The sequence below is a fragment of the Dinoponera quadriceps genome, unplaced genomic scaffold (assembly GCF_001313825.1).
Source record: "Dinoponera quadriceps isolate SergipeBrazil2010 unplaced genomic scaffold, ASM131382v1 scaffold1069, whole genome shotgun sequence".
NCBI classification, from domain to species: Eukaryota; Metazoa; Arthropoda; class Insecta; order Hymenoptera; family Formicidae; genus Dinoponera; species Dinoponera quadriceps.
In genome coordinates, this window is record NW_014555200.1 from 1,722,204 (window position 1) to 1,746,680 (window position 24,477).

The window sequence follows — 24,477 nt, forward strand, 5'->3', positions numbered from 1 at the left end:
TTTATGTACACGAACCGCGGAAAATACAGGTCGTGGCAGCCACCGTCTCGACAGAACGGAGGTGGAACGAAGTGGGGAGAAAAACGAAAAAAGAAGGAAAGAAAAATACGGAAACAAACGTCTACTTACTCGCCGACGCGCTCGCCGTTCCAACATTGCTGCTCGGGGTAGTCCTCGCATATCGAGTCCGCCAATGTGCCGTAGAAAATGCGGGACCTGACGATGCTCGCCAGGAAGTTACCCAGCTGCATGTACAACTTTGTGTCCTGGCTGTTGCCTTCGCCGAGGTGCGCGAAGTTGTCGCCGCGGTGCGCGAGGCCGTGAGACGACGACGACGCAGCTGCGTGCGTCTTGCCGCCTGGGGACGCAGTTGATTTCGTGGCCGCAGCTGCATCCGAGGACGCCGGGCTCTTCTCTTCGCCCGATGCCGGCAACTCCGAACGACCGCACGCCGTCTTCACCTGAAACAAGGTTATTATTCACGTTCGGTTGTAGATTTCAGCGCGAGAAGGGTAAAGGCGTAATTATGTGAAAATCAAATGTGTCGCAAGGCATCGATAGTTATTTTCTTTTTCGTCAGCTTCCAGAGTGCATCGACGAGCCTCAACGAGAATCTTCCTTGTGGAATATCTAACTTCGCATTTTGAGAGACGCATCGGAGACTGGCCGAGACACCGTGTGCATCGCGGTGCTGCCGCACCTGGTTACATGTGGTAAACTCGATGCGTACGCAACAGGATCGTGCGTGCCATGGAGCCTTTGCCAAGTACGGTGCGCGCGCTCGACGGAAAGTGTTGCGCGTCGCCTGCGAAACTGACTCGTTCGAGGCGACGTCAATTTCTCGACGATTTAATAGGCGACGCGCCCCGACAGTTTTTGCACTCGACCGCGTCACGCCGTGTTTCGCCACGTTTACGCGTTAATCGTGACGCACACACGCGTAACACGTGTGACAGCGTCTCGACGAGAAAGAGGGGAGGGGGAGAACACGTCCGCTGCTCTCGAAACTGCGAAAGCGAACTTACGAGCCGTTCCTCTCGGCGATCGCAAAATACGATGTCATTTCGGGAAGAGTTTTCCTTCTGACGATCGCGTTACTTCTCCTTATTTTTTTTTCCCCACTTGAAATTCAACATTCGGGATGTTCAGTGTAGTTTTCAGACGCTAATAATGCGGGTCTCTTTATAACGCAATGCCCGCGCAACTTGTTCAGAGGCCGAAACGCGGCTTGCCAAAAGCGCAACTTTTCTCGTCTTCTTCCGCACGTCAGCCTCGCGCGTCGTGCGCAAGTGTGTGTGTGTGTGTGTGCGAATACGCGTGCGCGCCCGACGTAATCTAAGGTGCATTCACAACGATCACGTCCAGGAACTCGCGATATTTTAACCGGCTTAAGTCGCAGATTGCTATTTATGGATCGCGTAAAAGTTTACAAACGCCTGCGGAATTATCGAGCGTATTTCTCGAAGAACAAGCGCGATCCCGTCGGCGAAGGAGGCGTTGTGAGTTTCACTCGGCGCGGAATACCTAAGAGGAAAAATGGCCGTCATCGAGAGAAGCTCGATTGTGAGAATAAAAGCCCGTTCCGCACGAAGAGAAAGGGCTTTCCACCGCGGGGGAAACTAAACATTTCCCTCCATGAATATACGTACTCACGAAATGATTTCGAGACTCTCCCCGCTTCATCGGCGGATCAATCGGGGCGATAAACACGTGATTCTCATTCAACGCATTTAGATATTTGCGCGTCGCCTCTCACTCTCCATTATCAATTTCATCAATCGCATCGAGATAACGAACACCTAATTTACCACTCGTCAGTACGTATCGGCACATAAATCCGTTGCTGAGCTTTTAAATCTCCCTGCCTGCTCCCTCTTTCACGCCTTCCGACGTGAAACACGATACGACGCTTTAAATAAGAACTTTACCGCGCGACTCCGCGTGAGAAACTTCGTGTTTTCACCGTGGCGAAAGTCACTCTCCGACGGGGTTCGCGATTTCCGCCAGGTTGCGCGACACACCGAGATCCAACCCTTTCTTCCCCCCCCNCTTATCAATCCTCTTATCAATCGCGTCACCTTGCGCGCGCGCGTTCATACAACAGTCATTAAGCTTATCGTTGACATCTCCCGCGAGTCTCGACGCGAATTCCCGACGCCGCCTTTCTGTCTTAATTACTTTTTAACGCGGCCCATAAAAGGAGCCGGGGCCGCGGCGCGGTGCTTGTCGGACTCTTCGAGGCGGCATAATCGTAAAACCGGCCGGCGGAGCGTAATTAAGACGGCACGCGTGGGCGTTCGAACGTCGCTCTCTCGTCTCGTCGGTCTCGATCTCTCATCCCCCCCCCTCCTTCTCTTCTCCCACTCTGTCTCTTTCTTTCGGGACTCTTCCTCCCCTCTCCTCCCGATCTTCACTCCTCGAAACTATCCAAACGAACCGGACGTTTCCGACATACCTCAGGTGACCCTCGGAATGTTGCACACCTACTGAAACGACCCTAATTCACAGCACGGCTGTATTGTTCCGGTATGATGCGTCCCGCTGCGATCCCGCAAAGGATCGCAAATTAACGCTTTATGAAGAATAAAAGTTTTCCCCGATAAGACGTTAATTTTACGGCGAGAGATTTTCACAAAAGAGGGAACTCTTCAGGACTTTATGCGGCTGATGTTGGAGTGTGGGAAGGCATGTCTGTGCGGCTACCAGGGTTTTCGACTGTTCAACGTGATCCTCTTATATTTGTTTATAGAAACAGGAAAAATCGACGTCAGTCCTTTTCTAGTGAAGCAATTGACTGACGATTGAAGAATTAATAGTATGCGGCGGAAAACATGGAGTTTTACGTAGATCAAACAAACGCGGGACGAATTGGAGAGATGGTCTCGCAACGTAACGATGCGAAAAAAAAAAAGTAATGGTGAAAAACGTTCACGACAGAGTGATATAACCAATTTTGCAAAATCCCCTCGTAAAAATCCCCTAAAAGTCAATAAATTCCGAGGAACCCAGCCGCAAAAAGCGCTCGCGATGTAATCTCGTTCGTTGTAATCCTGTCGCATGAAGTATGACGTAATCGAGAAACAAGGATATGACCAAAAAGGGCAGATGCAAAGCGGCCGATAAGGGCGCGTTGCGAATAAATAGTGAGAGAGAGAGAGGGAAAGAAAGAAGCGAATTACAACAGGGACGAACGATGACACTATCGACGCGAATAAATCTCGCTCGTAAAACGCGCGCGCCCGCGGAATCTTATCGAGAGAAATTCGCGCGTCCCCATTCACCTACCTACACGCAAGCTTTACCCCCGGGCGGCTTTACCCTTGACCCGCTACGGTAAGTGGCGACAATGAGTTCCGTTTCTGACTCGTGGGACAAACGAGGCGGATTAGAAGATTAGGATGTTATCGCTTAACGCCCCCGCCGCTTTCGTTCGTTCTCGATCGCCCGCCCGTCCGCTCGTTCGCACGCACCGAATGTATCTCGGCGATCTAAGAATCCCTCGTTAAGAATAATCTTCGACACTGTTAGCCCTCCTCGAAGGATTTTCTTCGCGGACTACATGTTAAGGATCTCCGTTCTCGGTTGTCAATTAATTTCTACGCCTGAATAGAATCCGCTAGAAATTTGTTTGTCCTTGCGATACTTAGTTGCTGTTTGTCAGCTCGCTCCGCATAGCTAACTTTTACTATACGGTTTTGCCGTCTCCTCTGTGCGCTTATACATATCGAAATCGTGTGTTTTACGCAACCTCATTTTACCACCTGTCCGAATTCTCGATTCCCGCGCAATACTAGTCCCGTTAATGCGAGTCTGGATCATTATTACGAACATACCGCAGTTAAACTCGTCGTTCGCGAATGACTCCCAGTCGTTTCGATTTTCGCAAACCATATTATCGTATCGATTTCTAAGCCGATGTCGGTATCAAGCCGTGACTTCGTCATTATATCGCAACGTGCTTACGTGGCTTTATTACTGAATTTGTGATAGGACATGTAAATTATGTATCGATAAGTGTGATCTAGTGGCTATGGTTCGTCGTTCTTTTGTTGAAACGTTCCAAAACTACCGCGTTATCCCAATTCCCGGCTGCGTCAAGATTTTCGTTACCAAGACGAAAGATTTCGAAAAGTCTCTTTTCACGATAAGAACTCCGTTTCACGAATGTTTACAAACATTCGGGACGCTATGGCGCGCCAACTGGAGATTCCCATTTCGATTTGTCAGATTGTCTATCTCGATCGATGATATACTCGTCGATATCTGGGGGTTCTATATTGTAAAATTCAAATATATTTAAATTTAATTAACCATAGGATTTTCTAAACGGTTACTTCGAGAGTCGTTCCGTCGAACCTTCGTCTTGTACCAGCCGTTAGCTGTTTACGCTCAAATAACCTCAGCTAAACACCTCCGTTAAAGATTCCCTCGCTAAACGACGCTGGACGGTTTTACTTCGTTTGAGAATGTGTGTACTCCCGAGATCACGATCGCTCCTATACATTTATGATCGTTATGCGAAGAGCATAAGATTATGATTAATGATGTGTCGCTACATGGATTTGCCGACGATAACAAGCTGTTCGTGCAAATCACTTCCTGCATAATAATTTCAAATAATCGTCCGAAACTGACATTTAATTTAATCACGCGCCCGCGATAAGAGGAAATAAAAGTAACGCGTCAAACTCGATCGGGATGAAGTCCCTTAACGAGGATACGATGCGTCGCGTAACCGGCGACGAGGGCGGTAATTGCGGTATCGATACCGCCTCGCCTGGATATCGCCGATAAACTGTATCGATAACGGCCCACCCGAGGATGCTCGAACATGCCCGCGAAACCGAGCACGACGAGACGGGAGATCTCGTTTATCGCGATAAGACAGGGATCTTCTCTCTGCGAAAGGAGCAACCGCGTAATTGATATAGAGCGTGCGCGATTCAAGTGGTACGCGACAACTATTCCGCGGGAAAGAGATTACCGAGAGGGAAAGGCGTATCAGACAAAAGACGCGATATACATTACGCAGGCTAAGAGAAAGGGAGGAAGAGGAGAGATAGAGCGCGCGTTTTATATTCTTCGACATCAAATATTAAATGTCCCTTTGCAAGCAAGAGATCAGTGTCCCGAAGAAGAAAGGCCCACTTGATAATTCGCTGATTGATTTAATTTAATTGCTGCTCCTCGCGCTATGCGCGCACATGTACACGCGAAACTTAATTATACACGAAAGCAGGGTCGCTTCGTTAATCACCGCCGGCCCAGCCTTTCCGACTTAACAGCGTTTAATATTAAAGAGCCGTTCCGTTAAGGTGATTATATCTTTTTCTTTTTCGACCGACGAAAAAACTAATTTCGCAAGTTCGACGGCTTCCGAAGAATCTGAATTAAGATCGACTTCGGCGTACGCCGACTTAGTCGCAGCTTAATCCGCGATCGAAATTAGTTGCTCGTCTGTGAGATTAGTTCTCCAGTTCTAGGAGCAAGCGGCTTCTGCGATATAAGTCACGCTCTGAAGTATCCCCCGAAATTCCAGGAGCGACGGTGAGTAATCGTGGCCTGAAAATCGCGGTTTTCGCTGACAGATGACGGTGCGCGACGACGCGCGGTCGATGGTAACAATAATAATAATAGCCCTGCGGCAGTGAGAAGCACGGGATCATGTTCAACTGCCGATGAATAATAACGCATTCTGCTCCACCTACTACTGCGAGACAATACCGGACGATTCCAAGGATCCTCGAGCAGCCGCTACACGGGGTCCCCACCGGCAGAACGGCGAACCGTGGCGAAGAATATCAAGTGCCGTACACCTATTTCATCTGCCAGAATGCGGCGGCGCGTCCGTCCGTCCAGTGACGCATCGGACATCTCCTATGGGAGTGCACTCGATGTCTCGCCACGATGTATACGTATCAGAATGACGTGCGGGCGTTCAATCGGATTGGCGGATCGCTTCTCTCGCCGGTCCAAGTTATTAATCCGTCGAATCGCGGGACAGTCCGCGGCGACGGGTTCGCGCATTAACACGTGCCGGGCTAATTTTACGCGACTTCTCGTCAACTTCTCCTTGTCCCCCTATGAGCCACGTTTCTTCTCAAATAAAACATGTGTCTTATAATGATCGATGTATCTCGTGATTAGGACAATATGGGGCGAGATGAGATCGCGGGATAAAACGGAAAACGCTATATAGGAATAATGAAGCAACTATGGCAACTTGAATTTGCGCGTGTAAGAGAGCCGAATCAACGTGCTTGTTCGCGACGAGCAGGAGCTACACATGTCGCAAGTTCGAACGAATTTACGAAATAAATCTGATGTATTTTTATGAATTGTTTCATGCCGTGTCAGATAACGACGACGTGGTACCAAAAGAGATCAATAGAAATCACAATGTAATATGTCATATTTTATTATTATGGCTAAGATTAGTCTTTTGTGTCAATTCCAATTATACTACAAAACATGCGTAATTTCACATTTACCCACCAGTTATAAGAAGTCAATTGAATGGGGCAAGATGAGAATGTTCCCATTACCTTAATGATACTCGTTACTGTTATATGTTACTGCCACATTTTTACATAACTTTGTGTCGCTTTGTTGCTTTTATTTATTGCACAGGCCCGTACTCATAGTCTGTGGAAGACCGAGTGGCTCGTCAAATTTGTCAGTATTGGACACACGTCGAATCTTGTTCAGGATTTGACATAAAAGGAAAAAAGGTAATAAGATTTATTTGTGATTTATAATATGTTAATGGTGATGTAAATCATCTTGCCTTCAACCATTTCATCTTATTAATGCTATTCCATCTTACCCCGAATTGTGAGATAAAATAAAACCAAAGAACTTTTTGGGGGAAAAAAAGTTTTTTTCTATTTTTATTTTATTTTTAGACTCGATTTGATTATATAAAGCCAGAGTTTAATTAATATTGATTGTAAGAGAAACTTTTAATAAATATCTCAGTAGATCGTTTCGTCATTATTAAACCTTTCTCTTAGCGTTCCCGTTTTACTCCATATTTCCTTGTACTTTTATCGTTTTAGAGCCAAAATACCAGTGATCTGAACAGAACTGAAGCAAATCTAGCTTAAAGTTCAGCGTGTACTACTAATCTGGAACGGGATACACGTGGAACGGGATAAAGCATCACCGTCGCCGCGGCTCTCCACTCAAACGACAAGTAAAATGGAAACGGAACGTCCTAGTGACGTTTTTCCTTTTGTTGTTTACTCTTTTGCACGATCGTTTTTCCTCTGTTATTTTAGTTAGGTAAATTTCACCGTAAGGAGAAAAAGAGAGAGAGAGAGAGAGAGAGAGAAAGCGGAGACTGGTTATCTCGGAGCGAGTTGAACCTGTGCACACGAAGCACCGAGGATACGGAGCGAACTGAGAGAGTCACGCGATACGAATTCCGAAGGAAACGAAGCGAAAGTCATCGCATTTGTGAGGCTATTGCTTCCCGCGCACTTGGCTCGCTCAAAAATGGCCACCGAAACTGGACTTGTATCTCGCTTCTGTATTTTCCAGCGCGCTCGGTCCGTTTACGAAAGCGACGGTCGTCGCGAAACGAGATACGACGGAATACGAATGGCCCAGAGGTCGTGTCGTGTTTCGAGCGACACGGATCGAAGTATACAATTTTACGGAACGACGTGCACGCGACGCGCGGTGGAGAACTTAACGACGCATTTGAATCCGGTATAAAAGGATATAAAGGAGGACAAAAAAGGGGAGAAAAAAGAGAGAGAAAAAGGACGCGGGTCCGACCGATATACGGGGAATTCCGCGACGAGAGAGAGAGAAACTTTATAGAGCGAGCGGCATAAACTTATCGCCCCTTCACACCGACCGCTCGATATAATTATCCGAATACGCGATCCGAAAGAACTCCTCCGGACGGACACGTGACAGATTCCACGAGCGGTTGAACGGGAGAAGCGCGAGAAGAGGAGCACGAGACGACGACGATAGGGTGATCGCTCGGCGGCTCAAAGTTCAACCAATTTAGCCGCGATGACGTCAGAGAGACGCGCGTTCGGTTCGGTCGCTCGTTCGTTCACTCTTTCTCTCGCTCGCTGTCGCGATTGAAAAAAAAAGAAATCGCCGCCGCTGCCGTCGTCTGTGCCGCAGATCGAAGATAGCGGCGGATTATTCAGGACCGCGATCGTGCTTAGGGATTGCGCGGGGGTGGGCGGGGGGTGGACGAAGCGAAGAAATCGGGTGGTAACAGAGTTTCGAACTCGCGCTCGCCGATTCCCAGGGGCCGATTAGCCCTGAATAAAGAATACGTAATGCCTTTTTTTTTACCGAAATATCTAAAATACACAAAACACATTGCGGGTTCGCGTAAATCGTCAGGCATTTTTACCTCGGGAATAGAGCGAGCAGCGCGAATTCCATCGAGTATTTTTAAACGGAACGCCCGGCGAACTTGCGACACCTGATTGTGACAAAATATTGCGACAAAGTATGCGACTACGCATATAGATGCGTAGCAACGTGAATTGTTTCTCTTGTTGCAGGAACACGATTTGCGAAGTGATCTGTGAGCGCTATTCGATTTTCGAGGAGGAGGGTCTTCCTCGAATAGGACGCGAGCGGACGCGCCGCCGGTCCCGCAAAATGACTACGATCGATAGTATTCGATCCTCGGGCACTCGGTCGGTCGGGCCGCCGAGTCAAAGCGGCTCGCACAAACGGCCAAGGATGCGTGGAATGCAATGGGCGCGCCGTGAGGTGGTGCGCGCCCCTTGCACGCATCTCTCCTCATTCCCCTCCTCCACGTCCTCTCCTTCCTTCTCTTTCTCGTGAGAGAGCAAGCGTATGTACTTAAACTCTTCCGTGTCTCTGCGAATTTCCTCCCGTTCAAAAAATCTACCGCTTCCAGCTTTCGAGCTATTTGACATTTGTCCGCGAGACACGGTCCTCGTTAGAATTCCGAGGATGCCAGGTAAGAACGATGTCGTGGCAGGGGGAGAGACGTTTTTTTTCCTACCTTCGCGAAATTTGCGAAAACAGGCCAAATTGTTCGCGTTTGATTTGAATATACGGAGCACGAGTGATAAAAAGTCGCGGTATGAACGCGGATAAGCGAGAAGCGGAATAAGCGCGAGCGAAAGAAGAGGGAGAAGAAGTGGTCGAGAACGGAGCAGGACATCGGCTCGGAAAAATTGTCGTCGATGCGTTGGCGAGTTCTCCCGGCCGCGCTCGGTCACATGGCAACAGCGAGATCTCTCGCTCTGCATTCCTCTCGCCCTCTCGATCGGTCTTCCTCCTTCGGCTATTCCATATTCCGTCTCGCTCCCTCCCGATTCATTCGCCGACGAGATGCAACGACGGAGAGAGCGAGAGGAAAGGGAGAGACGGTGTGCGGCGAGCAGACCGAACGCACAGAAGGAAGAACATGCTCGGAAGAAAGAGAGAAAGAGGTAGAGAAGAGGAAGGGGTAGAGGAGATAAAGGTGAGACAGAGATAGAGTGGATGTGCACAAGGTTCTCTTCAGGTACGATAGGCTCGTTCGAATTCCCTTTTAGGAAGAATTCCTCGTTTCTTCTCTTTCTTTCTCTTTCGCTTTTTTGTCTCTCGTTTTAACGATCTCGCAAAGATAACATTCATGTTATTGTGCACCGTTATCAAATTGAAAAATTTCAGTCCCAGTTATCTGCCCCGTTAAGGACTTGCCATGCGTGAGAGTAAAGGATAGATTTATTCCCGTTCCACTTGCAAAACTCTTTTGTTTTTCGCGCTTTACACATCGGCCGAGTTATTTTCAACGCGAAACACTGCCCATTCGTTATCGTGTTTCACCGCGCATTTCAGCTTCCTCTCGCTCTTCCAGTTTCCTCATCGGAGGTAATACGCCGAAGGGAGAACACGCGTTCCGACAAATCGACAAGAACGTGAAAATAACGTATATTTCATAGCGCGATTCATGCTAGACATCCAACGACTGCGTAATCGCTTCGAGGCACGTCCGTCGAAAGCGTTTCAATACTCTGGCGGAAATAAAATCGTGACATCACTCCGGGAGGGACAGCGCTTCAAGCTCGCGTATTCTGATCGGCACAATAGTACCTTAACGATCAATCTTACGAAACGATTCATATTCATGCCGTGGTCTTGTCAGATCGGTATCAGAAAGTTTCTGCGTATCGAACCGCTTACGGAAAAACGATTACGTTTGTCTAAAGATAACATCGACGTGTGCGAGTCTCAGTTTGCGAAGCAGCGGCGACGACGACGACGTTCGAGTAGCGCCCGCGAGCCCGTCAAATGGAGAGAGAGAAAAAGAGAGAAAGAAGGGAGGGGGGATATTCCCCCCTAAACGCTATCCAGCTTGTTTGCGCCCGAGTTTCTAAATATTTCACGAATTCCCGAAATTCCCGTTTCATTCAGGCGAAACTCGAGCAGCGGGTTGAATCGAGGGACTCCCTGTGAGGGAGACTCGGCAACTCGTGGAACTTGACCAGACATGTAGCGTCTGTGAAGTTGCTCCCGTGTCTCTTGCCAAACTCGACAGTGACGATTCGACGAGACTAGAGAGAAGAGAAAACTAGAGGGAGAGAAGGGGGGGGNGGGCAGGACGACGAGGAGAGCAGTAAGTCGCACGTTCGTCGTCGTGCGTATTTGCGGCCCGTACACGCAATTAACCGAAGTAGGTACCGAAAATACCGATGGAGGAATAGGTCATTGATTCCTCGCCCGGCATCGTGCCAATGCCTCTCTTCCACTTCCTTCATCTTCTTCTCCTCCTTTCCCTTCTCCTCTGCACATCTCCTGTCCTCCTCCGCGGTTCTGCACGCGTTGTTCCTCGATGATTATATCGACCGCGTAGGAGGCTGGGTCGAAGCCAGAGAAGCCGTAGCTTAGTGCGTCATATATCTATCTTCAGAAAGAGGAGAGAAGAGAAGAGAAAAGAAAAAGAGAGAGAGAGGAATGGACAGCAGAAAGGACGAGGAATCGAGGAGTCCTCGCAGCTATGATTTCTGCGCCAATATAGACGTTTATCGCTCGTAAAGTTACACGTGTGTGTCATCGATATCTCGAATCGTCGCGCTCGGCGAGTTCGCCGAGAACCTGTCCTTCTTGTACTACGCTAACCTTGGATTACCGGCGCGAGTACGAAATGTGCCGCGCCGCCTCGAGATTCTCGTTCGAGCGGCGTGTGAGATAAAGCTCGCGGGAATCCTTCGAGAGTCGCGTCGCGAACAATCATCCTTACGATAATGAAGAACGATCGTTATTCCACGAGTAGACACGAGTAGACCGGAGGAAGGGGCAGAGAGGAAGCAAAACGTTTTGGGTAAAATGAGAAATAAAATATTCCCAATCGAACGGTATCAAATCCAGGCGAGACTGACATTTATCCGAATTATCAGTTCAGAAACGAAATTACCCGAAATGACACGTGACGTCACGAGTATCCGGACCGACCTAACTTGCTCCGATTAAGCGATCGAACCGATAACATGTAAATACGCTCGCCCAAATTACACGCTAATCCCCACATCACGAATTTAGATCAATCCCGGGCGGTTACGAGCAGCACCGAATCGAAATTCTGTATTATAAGCGATTTCACGTTACTGTGAAAGATTTATCGTCCCATCCAGAGCTCGAAATACAAAAAACACAGATGTTATCGTAAAGTTATGAAGAAAAATAATTATGAATGAATTATAACACGAGTCAGCTCTAGTAGCAACAACTGGGTCAACCGATCGATATCTTTGCCCCTTTTACTCTACTACGAAAACACAGCTAAAATGTTATCTTATTATTAGAAATATTCCGCCAACTTTCGGAAACAACGCAACTCTACTTTCTAGAGATCGTGCGAAGTAATTCACCGTTCGCAGTCTTCGCGAATGTTTAATATTAAAACTGTCATAATCATAACGTTATTGCGTATAAGGATTAATCAATTATAAAATTCCACGTACACGTGTCGCACATTCTTCGTGTATATCCCGACATCGTATCGTCCTTTCCCGTGTATCGCAGAAGACTCGACGCGACACACACACACATGCGTACAGGTATATCGAGAATCCTCAAATCAATGCCGACTCGAAGGAGCCAGTTGCACTCGATCGTCCCCAAAACGAGAATGTCTTTGTATCGTCGTGTTAGTATCGACGTGGGTGTCGAGAGCGAGACGGCACGATACGGCGACGCATAACAACGAGAGATTAATTCGCTTTGAACGAACGAAGCTGAGGGACGGAGAAAGAGAGCGAGATAGAAAAGGAGAGGAGAAGAGAGACAAGAGCGAGACAAGTGTGCCTCCTTTTTCGTGTTCGCCCAATTATGGAAGCGCTCGAGCGAGAAGGTTGTAGAAGGATCTCGGGCGCCAGCGGGAACGAAGGGGAGGGGGGGAATACTTCGCGAATTTGCTCCCCGAACGTCGATCTTATGTAAGGACACTTATCCATCGTTCTCGAGACAAACGGAGCGTACAACATCGTGGTAATCGACGATAATACGAATCGCGAAGGACGACGTTTTGCCTCGCGAATCGTTCGTTATCATTCGACGATCCCCCCCCCCCTCACTCTTTCGTCGCGACAAACGAGAAAATATCGACGGGTCCACCTCTCTTCCATCGCGTTTCACACTCCCGCGCATCACTGGAGACTCTTCTCTCTTCCGTCCGTTCACGGAAACAATAAAGTACTCCCAGCGGGATATTCGACTGGCGGATTACCGGTGCGTCCACCGAGAGTCTCGCTAATCTCCTTTCTTTTTCACCACGTTGTACGCGACCCTCCCGTCTGGAATTCCAGCGCTAATCCGAGATCGCGTGGTACGACGCGACTTTCGTCGAACTGTGAGCAGAGAAAGAGAGAGAGAGAGACCGGGTCTCTCCCAGGACATACAAAGATAGAGATGACCGAAAGGGAGAGCGAGCGGTGGAGTGTCCGCGGGAGGAGGAATAAGTTAAGCGCCTCTTTCGTGTATATGTAGTGCGGCGGGTAGCGCGCGCGGGGCGCCGCGGGATGAATAATAATGAGCGACACATCCACACGGAGGGTCCGCGCGGGAACACCTCGTCGGGCGCCTTTTCGTAAAAAGGCCGTTAAGGTGCTACCTTAACGATCCCATGGGCCCCACGCCGCGGAGGGGGGTCCAGGGAGCCACGTGGAATGCAGACACGTAATGCTCGTAGAATGCGCCCGGGCCGCCGACCGCGGGGGAATTATTAGTGGATCCGTGTGAGACCCCCTGAATGCAGCGGGCCCTCGAACAGGTCTATACGTGTACCGGATATATATATATCCATATATATATATATATATATATGTGTGTGTGTGCATGTGCGTGCACGGGTGCGCAGGTACGGACAGGGTACCTGCTTGCTCGCGCCGCTCTCACGGCGCCCGAGAGCGAAGAGAGCGGGCCTTCGCTTTCGGTCCGTGCGACCTGGCGCTCCCTTTGTTCGCGACTCGCCCCGAAATCGACGCGCGATAAGACTCTCACGATTACACCGAGATTAAGGGCCACGAGGGGTATCTTGAGGATGCCCCTCTCAATGGGGCCAGAAAGAAAGAGCGACTAAGGCCGAGATGCAAGTTGTCACATCACTGACGACACTGTAACGCCGGATTTATCGCCGCGAGCACTGTTCTTCGGCGGAGATTAGCGTAGTAAGATTAGATAATTTTCCAGCACCCGGACGAGAGAGAAATTAGCTTATATTAGAGCACCAGAAGGATTTACTATCTCGGTGAGCGAGAACATCGTGTTACACGAGATATCCACGGTCACAGTCTCTTCTCTCTCCAACGTCTTGTATCCGCAAAATGTACATTTACAGGATTGTAGATTCGACTTCAACTTTGATTTGTGTGTTTCGAATATACTCATGGCCGAGCCACGAAGTCACGAGGCAACGTCGAGTGCAGACCGCAGATCGGCGTAGTTTAAAGCGCGCCGGGCGGATCGCGCGGGACCGTTCTCGTTAGTTAAGGCGAAACGAGGTGACCGGGAACAAGATACAACCGCAAATCGATTCCGGCACGGGAAGAGAGTCGCGGACGGTGAGACGGGAATCTGGCTTCCAAACGAGGGATCGATTCTGTCGTCGCGCGGCATGGAGCGGACGCCCGTGTGAGAAACTTTTAATTGCGTTCCGCGCGCGCGCCAGCGGCCCATTTCGCCGGGACGGGGTCGAGAACCGGAACGAAGGGACGAGAAATGTGGTAGGTAGGTAGTTTGGTAGGTAGGTGGGAGAGGGAGGGGGACGGCGCGAGAGAGGGCGGCTGGTGCGGACGGGTGTATAACTCACGCTCCCTTGATATGCGTGTGCATCGCGCGGAATTGTCTTGAGGAGGGTAACCAGAACGAAATAAGGTCGCGCGGCACGACGAACGAGCGAGCGCGAAGAGTGTCGAAGCTTCCAACTCTCCAAGCTCCGAAGAATGAAGACCTAATTTGCGAGCGAGGTCTATCAACACTGTCATAGACGGAGTTACCAATGACCGGGGCTCTATCTCACTAATTTACGTATAAAACGCAATCAATTGCGCGTAATAAATTAAATATGTGTAGCCAATAGGGAGCCCCGATGATACGAGCTAGTGAATATGCATCGTGAATTGCATTCATTTATCGTATCTTGGGGGCAACCTTGAAACTCGAGTTGAGCATTGAAATCATTCATGCGAATCAACGGTGGCGATCAACGTGTTGATATCTCGACGGAGGGAAAGATCGATTCCCAAATGGGAAAAGCCGAGGACCTCCGTTAAAATTTTACCGCGGTATCATGCGAGCGGGCGAAACGAGCAAACGGACCACCCTGTATATGTAAACGGCATAAATCCGGGGAGTCCCCCGGGACTGTACTCACCTTCTCCACGATTCTCGGCCCGTTCTCCAACGAGCGCAAAATGGCATCCGAAATGCGGGTACCCAACTGCTTGACGGCGTTCACCGTGTTCAAACCCAGAGGATCGTTATGACCGTCCACCGCAACGACGAGCCTCTCGACCGTCTCCACGTAACCGGACCATGCGAGATCCAGTTCGGACGCTGGCTCGGTCAGGCAGCCCCTGCAACGTTTATTTGCATTTTTCTGCCGATGCCTTTCTCTCTCTCTCATACAAGACGACGTTCGATCGGTGCGCACGCGAGAACGCGGGGTCGCAGCTTCGCAGTCGCGAATAACCGCCGTGATTGCCGTTTGACCGTGACGGTTGCAAATCTTTCTCGCACCGTAAGATCATGGAGGAACAAACAAACGCGCGTGTGTACCGATCGTCAAATTAATCGTGAAATATTCGCAGTAACGAGAATGACGAGAGCGCTATTGCCGAGAGAACTCGAGTCCACTCTCCGCCCTTTAATTGTAACAATCAATTTGTCGATTCGCCCGTTTACACGTCAATCGGAAACACGATTCGTCGCGAAGAACAAGCTCTCGACACGCGTCGGGGGAGATACTTCAGTCCCGATTAACCTTTCGTAAACGTCACTCACCTCATCACGTTGATGCAGAATCCGTTGCAGGGCATGACGGCGTTGCCGAAACCTTTGCACTTGGGACAGTAGGTCATCCTGAGCATGGCGACGTTGCAGGCTTCTTGCTGAGGACTGCGGGCCCCGGGACCGAAGAGCACGCTGTCGGTTCGCTCGAGAACGGTCTTGCCGAGCGTGAGTGCCTGCACCAATACCCTGGTGGCCTCCAGGCTCTTGCTGACCGCGAGCGAAATTTCCTGCGGTATATCGCCGAATGGCTGTATATCGCCCACTGCTTCGAGCAGGCAGGCTTGGAATTTGTTTGCAAATTCCTGCTGATCCTGCTGGTGCTGCTGCGGATTGATGAGTTTCACGTAGACGATCGGGAATAGCCGCGTGAAGAAGTCGAGTATGTGCTCCTGCAACATCTCCCGGCTCAGCGGTTGCTGCAGGGTGTCCGGCGTGTTCGAGGGCGACACGTAGTCCACGATCATCTGATAGAGCGCCTTGACGAGAGAGACCGACGGCCTGTTGGTCTCTTCCATCGAGCTGTACGCCTTGTGGAACATGACCAGAGTCGTGTTCTCCGACTGTCGCGCCAGGTCGGTCACCGAATCTACGAAGACGGTGAAGAATATCCTTAACTCTCCTGCCAACGACTCGGGAGAATACGCGCGCATTCTTGCTCGCGTTACCGCGACATATCGCGATATCGAATTCCGAAGGATCTGATATGATGTCTCTTCCTAACATTTCATTGTTGCGCGCGCGAAGTATCTTGTCGACTGTGAAATTCGCTCAATAACGGAATTTTTGAATGCGGAATTTTGTGAAATTTCACTGTTTATCGGCAATTCCCGCACACTGCCGTCGACTTCAAGTTAATACTTTCACGCATCGTGTGATAAATTTCTCCGGTATTCTAGAAATTTCCCGTCCGATAGCTGATCGGTATGTCGAACTCGTCGTCGTACGATAGATAACGTATTACATGAAGACGTCGAAAATGACGGGTGCAGTAATTTCCAGGTAGAGAGAGAGAGAGAGGAGGGGGGAGACCCGAGGCGTTATCATTACTTTTCTCTCCGGAATATTCATCTTTGTTACGAAGTAAGTCACTTTTATCTGTATTAGAAAAAATTGCTCAGGGTGAAAAGGCACAGACGAGCGGGGGATATCAGTGCCGAGTTTCCACCTCGCTTATATGGAATTTCCCAGTGGTTTATCCTCGCGTTTTCGCTCTTTCTCCCCCCAGCCTCTCACTTTCCCTCTTTCTCTCACGTGGTCTTTTATTTTCTCTAATCTAACCCGGCGAAGCAATTCATCGCGCAAACGCGACCACTCGAGATTTCGCGAGTGTCGGGAGAAGAGCGCGTACTCACGACGGCTCCTAAGAACGGACGTACTTTCGCGGGCGCTTAATCGTGAACGCGTAAAACGGAGGAGATGGACGATAAGTGCTTCTCGATTCCCCGCTTCAGTCTCAAGTGCCTCCGACGAGCATCTACACGCTTCTTCGCCCTCGAAGCGCGAACGCGGCACCTTGCGGTTCTAACGATCCTATTAAGGGAAGTGGCAAAACGACCGTGGAACGGCAGAAGCGAGAGAGTTTAAAGATCTCCGCGTTTTTATATCGAATATAAAAGTACACGGGGCGTCGATCGTCTCCGGCTTCGTTATATAATTATTTCATCATGGAAATCTCATTACGGAGATAAACACTCCAAGAACTACGCTCGGTCGCTTCGTGTTCGATTTTAATCGCACGTTTCTCGACCGCTTCTCTCGCTTGCGAAAGATGAGGGTAGGAAGGGGGGGGGGNTGTGTCGCCAGTTGAAGTTCGGACCCGGCGAAATTATACCGGTTTCTCCGATCGCTGATTTGCGACACCACGCGCCGGGATCACGCTACGCGGACGAAAGTCGCGTTCCCACCGCACTGCGGATCGCAACGCGGAGTATAATTTATTTTTAAGTGGACATGCTTCGGTTGACACGACTAAAATTAAGAGCATGTAAAAATACGCGTCGCGATCTCTCGCAGCCGTTGTCGTCGTCATCGTTCGGTCGCGCTCCCTCCCTCTCTCCCCCTCCTTCCTCGTTTCGATAGGAAGGCCTTGGTACTTTACCCATGTGAAACGTTATTTGTCGAGGCGAATCATGCCCGCGTTAATTGAGACTTCAAAGGCGGCGTATCGCAACTGCTCGGATTTGTTTTCCTTCAATTACCGAGATTCCGCGGACGCCGCGTACAGAGGCAACTAAATCCGGCAACGATCGTCTTCTTCTTTCGCCCATTCTGACATGTACGAATACCGCCTCTTTCAGACCGCAATTCCACGTGTTCGTGTAATCCCGCCTTCGAACTCGATTATGGGCCTCTTTCGGAATTGATTTACCGTCGTCGTTACGCGACAAATCGAACGGTCGTGGCGGTCCACTTCAATCATGAGCAAAGTACAATACCTCCGTGTGCAGCTCCGATCGTCTTTCTGCTCAAAGTATCGCGAGGTGTCGCAAGCCATTCGAGCGTAAGTAATATAACTGACGGACAAAACGAAATCATTCCAACCGGAAAACCGTCGAAAAATACTCGACTCGTTACGTAGGAATACAAGTCGCGTATATTCTCCCTCTCCCTTTCCGGTTCTCTTGATACTCACATTTTACTGAAGCGATCCGCTTTTACATCTCATTACCGGATAGAAAATAACTCTCGCGTTCCAAGTCGCGTGACCGAAAAGACGTTCCACGGTTTACAGGTTAATTATCTCGTTTCAGGATTCCTGAAATATACACGCGCGAGTTCGCGTGGTACCGGATAGCGACCGATAAACGAAGGTCGGTTGAGAGGAGGGTGGTGGGAGAACGAGAGGGCTTAATTTCGGGCGAGGGTGAAAAATGTGCCGACGAGGCACGCGGCTCAGCGTGCTCACTTTTCTCTCTCTCTCGTACGCGAGGATATAAACACTTCGTGCGCGCGCGGCTGAGAGGAAGTACATTTTTCGCGGTATCGAAAATAGCTGGGAGCGAGAGCGGTCGCGGCCTGCGCTCGTGAATTCTAGACGCCGCGTTACCGAGGCAACGACACGCGCGCGAACACGCGCCTCGTCTCTCTCTCTCTCCTCTTCTCGCGTTTCCGCGCCGGCTATCTTCTTCGGTCTTGCCTCGTTTTCCGTTACTGTCGCAGTTCGTACGTTCGCGTACACCGGTATAAATAATCGGTATAAGGAACACCGAGAGGATGACTAAAGAATCGCGCGCGACTGAGTAATTTTCCGGAGTAATTATTTCGCGAATGCCGTGGGGATAGGCGGAAGATGCTGTCGATCGTTCCAGCGCGAGTTTCGCGATACCGAAAATTGAAGGATCCAGGCCGGATACCGAACTGATACACTTTGAAACGTCTGCGGAGTCCATAGTCTCGATAGAGATAACGCAATGCAAAGCAATCCCGTGTGCGATTGACGTTTAATATCACGTCGATACCTCGTGAATGCGAATCCGGATTCTCGCCGAGTGCTTGAAGTAAGAAGTGACACGTTCGTCGCGGCCTCTTATGAGTGAGGCACCGTCCAGATACGGGAATTAAGCAGATAGATCGTATGAGAGGAGAAAGAAGAGAGAAACGGAGAGAGAAAGAGAGAGGGGAGAGATGGCGGGGTTCTTGGCCCCGTATAAGGCGGCACGATGCCGAGCCGACGATTCTCCGTTCTTCCTTGGGCGAGGTTTCGAAGGAGTCCCGCAGAGATTTCTCGAGTTTGTCCGAAATCATCCACGATAATTGTCAGTTCTTTTGGAGACCGCGCTACCTCTTCTTCTCTCTCTCTCTCTTTCTTTTTCGACCGCCCGAACGACAGGGAAAACAGAAAGGTTCTTTTCAAGGCGAAGAGAAAGAGAAAAGAAAGAGAGCGAAACGCCCCCTTCCTTTCGTCGCGCTTTGAGCGATATAAATCTGCAAATCTTTGACCACTCCGGAGGCTCCGAGCGTATAATTCGAATTCTGAAGATAAAACGGCAGAATTATATATTCACGAGAAGAAGGATAAACTCTGGCTGAATTGAACAGATTTTCGCCGGCGGATGCCACATCTGAGCGCTATTATAGTTTCGACGGTGTGCGTTTTAGAAGATTTTCTCAATCTGCGACCCTTCCTCGGGATAATCCGATAATTTCAGTGATTCAGCGATTACGGCATCTCTCTCTTGTTCGCGCGCGTACATGCACTGCGCACACCTCTGAGATAGTATTCGTAATGCAATTTCGTTCGCTATACACGAGTATGTCGTATGCAATACACAAATTTGTTTCGTTTATTCGTATCCCGCGATTCGCGAGCTCTCGACGGTAACGCCGTCGAGATGATTCTTCGCGGTGTTGATTGAAAATTCGGGCATCGCACCGAATGATGAACGCGTTCGATGCCAATCGGGAGTTATCTATTACTAAATTTTCACGTGAAAAATCCGCTGTAAGAGACACGAGATGCAAATGCTATATATTAAGAGGACCGTTTTTCCCGGCGATATCTATTAGCATTCGATCGATTTTAATTAACAGAACCGTCCATTATCATCGTAACTATTATTACACGACTAAAGTAGCAACGAGAAATCGCTTAAATTATTCATAGGAGCGCTGACAGAATCGACCACAAATCGTCGAGATGTGTATCAAACATTTATATCCACCAGCGAGAAGGAAGAGGAACGAAAGATATCAAACGCGTCGTTGTAAGTTCTTCACGCATTTATCTGCTCATTTATTTATGTTTGCGCGCGTGTTTGTGCGGGAGACGCTCCCTCGGCGATTTTAGCGGCGGAACGCATTAAGAAGTTACGGGAAAGGTCTCTTACCTCTGAGAGAATCGGCGGTGGTGACGAGGAGACCCTGCAGAGTCCTACTGTGATGATGAATCAGATTGTGAAAATCCGTCCGGGCTTGTTGCTTCAATCGCTTCTCCATTTCGTCGCTGCAACATTTGCCGCCACATATTGCTGGACAAAAAAGAAAGAGAGATGAGAGAAAAGAGAAAAAAATGGTATTTCGCGTTACTGCACGACAGGCGCGCGCACACACACGAAAACGGCAGTCGAAGGCGCGCGCATTCCCCTTTTATTCGACTCGAGTTAAATCAAATTGAAGAGAGCGCGAGGGGATATAAATTGTACATTAAGCCGCATAAATTCGCACGCTCGTTCGTTCGCTCGCGCCTCCGGATATCTCTGACCTATTTTTGCGCGAAAATTACGAGTTTCGCCTGTAAAAGACTAACGTGATTAAAATCCGATCGTAGATTTCGGTAATTCGATCAAACGGAAATTGTATCGCGCCGAATTGTTTTACTCCCTCCCCTCTAATATTTCATTCTATCAAATTAATCGAATTTCATCATCCGCGCGCGCACAATTTTTCGCCCGTGTGTATATCTCGCACGGATTTTCCACGAAATCCCGTGCGGAATTATGCGCGCCAGCCTGCGATCGGTCTCGACATTTCAAGCGCTCGTCTTCGTTCTGCTTCGTTGAAATTTTTTTTACACGCGCGAGCTCGTCGGGTAAATATAAGTTATCGAGCGCGCGTTTAGTGCATTACGCTAATGATCGTGTTCGGCGGGGGGACAGTACGCGGTAATAACAACGTTATGCGCGATAATTCCAACTGGGATCGGAAAATAATGCCGTCGCGATCGATCGAAATCCTGCGGATGACGCGCATTCCTCTTCGCCGGCGGGCAAACCGGTTTCGTACGTTGCTTCGAATTTAAAGAGACCGGGGGAGGGGTTGTATATTACTTATTTATAGACAGATTATATATTTATATTATGTATATAGTGCGAAAAAAAAGTAAATATAAATAAACGAGTATGAAAAATGCAAACACACGGGAACTGGAGCGAGAGAAAGAGATAGAAAATTAAATGCCGAGAGAATAAAAAATATAAATAAAACAAATATCTGCAATATGTCGCTCGCGGCTACGAGAACTTTATTTTTCGATTTTTCTCTATTTTTCTTTCGTGCGAAAGGGGACACGGTCATTACGGTTCATCGGGACCAACAATAACGCGCACATGCGTTCTCCTTATTTTTACGTCGTTAAAAATAAGTTGTCGCGGTTCGTGAGCGACGAATAACTGTCACACTGACGAAGAAAGAAACGGACACGCGTTACGCAATGTGCGTCGTGATCGTATTAGCCAATAGGATTAATAGCTTCAAAGTTCCGAGAAGCGTCATAAATCAAGATTAACAACAACGTAGGCGAATGAACGCGACGAACACGTAGACGCGCGAACAGAGAAAAAAATCGCGGAAAGATAAAACGCGCCACCGGAGATATCGCGTAGTGCGCGCATAATTATTAGGGAGGATCAATTTCGGTCGATATCCGAGGAAGAATCCCTTGAGAGACGCGCGTTAAATTTTCCCCCTTTCCCGGAGAAGTCTCACCACCCTCTGGTTGGAATCAATCGCGCGAGACGGGCTATAGTTCTCGGAAGAATTCCATTTTATCGAACACTTCGCTCTCCCGAATATGCAAATGAACGAGCAGCACGATACGATAATGGAAAATCTCGTATTCGGTCGAGTCAAATTCAAGTGCCTGTATAATACTGTCTGATAAATTCTACGAAGAATCTGATGCCAAAAGAGAGAGGGGGGGGGGGGGGTAGGAAAAGAGAGAGAAAAAAGANACGAGAACAGAACTGACGGTCAGTCGTGTTCCGACGAGTACCAACAAGTTCAACCGACTGAATTACGCGTTGACGCAGCGGCGAAAATAAAGATGGATCAAGTCCGCTTTCGGTAAATCTCCCGCCGAGTACGCGCAGGAAACACAACTTTTCTACGCAAACACGGAAACTTTTACTTCGCTCTCCTCGCATTACATATCGACTCGGCCCGCTTTTATTCTCGACTGCGCGATTCGAACTGCCGAACGCAAAAAATACTCGTCGTATTTTTTAGTCGCGCGCGGTTCGTTTCGCACGCGTTTCGTTCGCTCGGAGAGAATCGCCGGTTCTATTCCCGTACCTGCCTCTTTCTCTCCCGAGGTCGAGGGTCAGTTTGAGAGAACTGTCACATTTGCCGTCAACATAACAGTTCGTTTGTCGAACGTCGCTGTCGAATGTGCGAGCCGGGGAAGGGTTGTTCAATCTTGATCGAAGGTGAACGTCGTTCGGTTAATCGTAGCTGTACGAGAAAACGCTTGTTATTCTCGTTGGGAAATTCGAGGCATTCAGAATGAAAATTTATCTCGAAAACGTCAATGGTCCGGGGTGTGAAAGTTGACGAGGTTAATGTTTACGTTGTTACCCGACCGTTTCACCGCGAATGTTTACTCGCAAATGCGACAGTCTCTGACGTTAATGACCTCAAATTGACATCATCGATAAAAAGCGTCATAACTGCAAAACTGGCAACTTCTCGGAAGGAATACTTTGCGTCGCCGTCTTTTTTTCTCCGTTACCCATCTTTCAAATGTAATCGGAACAAAGTATCAGACAAAACGCGCCGAGCGATTATTCACTCGATCAGAAATCATCGGAAGTTGACGAAAATAACGAGAGGTTAAGAAATCATGAGAATGCAGTTACGAGACACCTGTCACCGACGACGTCGCGAAACGGACGTCGCTCGGAGAACTTACTCTTTGGAGGATTCCTCGCGGTCTCATCGGCCGGCGCGAGGGTGACGTTCTTGCTGTCGAAGAACGGCCTGACCCGTTCGCAGTCCGCAGTGGTGACGGCGACGAGGAAGTCGGTGTTGTTGCCGACGGAGCGTACGCGGAGGGACGATCTCGCGTACGCCGGGCGAATATAATCGCACACCACGAGGAGGACGATCGCGAGCAGGACCGGCGCGGAGAGCGCGGCTCGCGGTGTTATTTTCATTTCGGCAAAATGGCCCCGGCGCGACGGACGGCCGGAGGAAGAGAGGAGAGGAGAGATCCTGGGGAGAAACCGCGCGCACGAGAAATCGGCAGCGGAGAGATATTCGCGAGGAATCGTGTGTTTTTTTTCTCTCTCTCTCTCTCTCTCTCTCCCTCTCTCGGCAGTGGCCCTCGCGTTCCTCTCTTTGCCCGTTCCGTTGGCAGCCTCTTCGTCTTCTACGGATTAGGACCGATCGTTCGTGGAGTCATCCACCGTATCGGAACGCGATGATCGTTCCCCGAACGACGGCGGACGCGCCGTCAGACGGCACGACGGCGACGGCGAAAACGAGCGGCGGTATTGCTGCGAGCACTCGGGGCATGCGGCGCGAACATTTGGTGCGAGGGGGAGGAGGTGAAAGAAGAGGAGGAGTGGAAAGGAGAGAGGTCAAAGACGGCGATCGCGACGAGTCCAGGCGATCACGTATATCCAACAGCGCTCCCGGCACATGCACGCTCGACCACTTGGTTCGTATCACAGTGTAAGATACACATATGTGTTTTCCGCGTGTGTATGCGTGTATACACACGCGCGACTGACTGACTGACTGACTGACGGGCGCACGCACGCACGGACTCGCGAGAGCGAACGGAGCGAGACGAGAGCGCGGGACACGTCTACCTTCCACGAGTAGTGACTCGACGAGACTGAAATTGACGCGAGCGAAAAACGGTTCAACTCGGCCGGTGGCGCGCATGCCCGCTCGTGGCCCGAAGCGCGGCGATGTTCGGAACAGAGCGCCGCGACCTCTCGCGGCACGCGCCCTCGTCTCGCGTGAGCTTCGCGCGTCGTCGATAACGCAAGTGTTCGCACAAGTTATCCGGTTCACAATCTTCCTTACCGCCTGTATTTCTTATTATTAGAGGATACTATACCTAGAAAAGATCTATTTTATCCATATTACAAGACGTCACGAACGTATGACAGGGTTGAAGTCCATATTAATAATCGTTATTCGAGACGCGTCTCATGTGAGGTATTCAGATTTGAGCTTGGAGAAAAAAAAATGCGATTATAAGCGTCATACGTATCATATGACTCCACTATTTTAGATTTAGTCCTAATT

At 49.4% G+C, this 24,477-nt stretch overlaps 1 protein-coding gene across 2 annotated transcripts in view; it reads right to left on the minus strand.

The window, feature by feature from the left end:
• LOC106743473 (division abnormally delayed protein) overlaps nt 1-23,589 on the minus strand; it is a 42,497-nt gene extending 18,908 nt beyond the window's left edge. For both annotated transcript variants that reach the window (XM_014617335.1, XM_014617334.1), the window contains exons 1-5: nt 23,129-23,589; nt 20,331-20,471; nt 15,496-16,090; nt 14,867-15,068; nt 130-461 (exon numbers count right to left, since the gene is read on the minus strand). In XM_014617335.1, the coding sequence (XP_014472821.1) occupies nt 130-461; nt 14,867-15,068; nt 15,496-16,090; nt 20,331-20,471; nt 23,129-23,372 (1,514 nt within the window). In that variant the 5' untranslated portion in view covers nt 23,373-23,589. The remainder of the gene's footprint in view (nt 1-129; nt 462-14,866; nt 15,069-15,495; nt 16,091-20,330; nt 20,472-23,128) is intronic.
• Nucleotides 23,590-24,477: the final 888 nt, after the last annotated feature.